The sequence below is a fragment of the Protobothrops mucrosquamatus genome, unplaced genomic scaffold (assembly GCF_001527695.2).
Source record: "Protobothrops mucrosquamatus isolate PMUCROS unplaced genomic scaffold, P.Mucros_1.0 scaffold6135, whole genome shotgun sequence".
Taxonomy (NCBI): domain Eukaryota; kingdom Metazoa; phylum Chordata; class Lepidosauria; order Squamata; family Viperidae; genus Protobothrops; species Protobothrops mucrosquamatus.
Window position 1 is genome coordinate 14,365 of NW_015391972.1, and position 1,077 is coordinate 15,441.

At 42.2% G+C, this 1,077-nt stretch overlaps 1 protein-coding gene across 1 annotated transcript in view; it reads right to left on the minus strand.

Annotated features, from left to right (window-relative positions):
• The window catches only part of LOC107300097 (serine-rich coiled-coil domain-containing protein 2), a gene marked incomplete at its 3' end in the record, with an annotated part of 11,599 nt that overhangs the window by 6,781 nt on the left and 3,741 nt on the right, over positions 1-1,077 (minus strand). Inside the window, exon 2 of the mRNA XM_015829440.1 lies at positions 633-822. Within this exon, the coding sequence (XP_015684926.1) occupies positions 633-822 (190 nt within the window). The remainder of the gene's footprint in view (positions 1-632; positions 823-1,077) is intronic.

Sequence of the window (1,077 nt, forward strand, 5' to 3'; positions counted from 1 at the left end):
AGAACAATTAACCAGTGGAACAACCTGCCTCCAGAAGCGGTGAATGCTCCAACACTGGAGGTTTTTAAGAAGAGATTGGACAGCCATTTGTCCAAAATGGTATAGGGTTTCCTGCCTGAGCAGGGGGTTGGACTGGATGACCTCCAAGGTCCCTTCCAACTTTATTACTATTATTATTATTGTTGTTGTTGTTGTTGTTATTCCTCAGACATGATATCCTTTCTCTCAACCCTCCCTCTTGCAGGAATGGAAATATTCACTATTACTACTACTACTACTTCTACTTCTACTACTAGAAGGTAGGGATGTTCAAAACATTTCCAAACCTGAAATGCAAATTAAGACTCTTCGGAGCAGAGGGATTATTAAGCTTGTAACAGGATAATTTGCACTGTACACAACAGAGCTGTGTGCACTTGGTACACATCCAAAATTTGCTCAAAACAGCTGCATTGCTTATGACGATGCCTTTTACACTCAAAACAAGAGACTTTTCAATTCAAGATGCTACCATCCAGGACATTAGGGCTTGTTGCTATTTCAGCAGCCAACTTCCAGCATCTTTAAATATTAGATATTTAGTTTCATAATAGAAAAAAAATGATGACACGTTATCTTTTCTCCTCACTAACCTGGTGGAGTATTCTTTTCATTTTTAAGAGCTGGGTTTTCACTGCCGTGCACTCTTGAACCATATGGCGAAGGGTCATTTCGTCCAATAACACAGTGTTTGCTGGCAAGCTCCTCAGCGGTGGATACAAGCCTGATGTCCCGTAGCCTTCGAGATGACTAACAGGGGGAGAATCGACATAGTTGCAACCCCTGAAACAGAGTTTGAAGGATGTTAGTAAAGAGCCTTTGTTTATGTCTAGTTTAAGGAAGAGAAGGACGAGGGGGGACATGATAGCAGTCTTCCAATATCTCAGGGGCTGCCCCAAAGAAGAGGGAGTCAAGCTATTCTCCAAAGCGCCTGAAGGCAGGACAAGAAGCAACGGATGGAAACTAATCAAGGAGAGAAGCAACCTAGAACTAAGGAGAAACTTCCTGACAGTGAGAACAATTAACCAGTGGAACAAC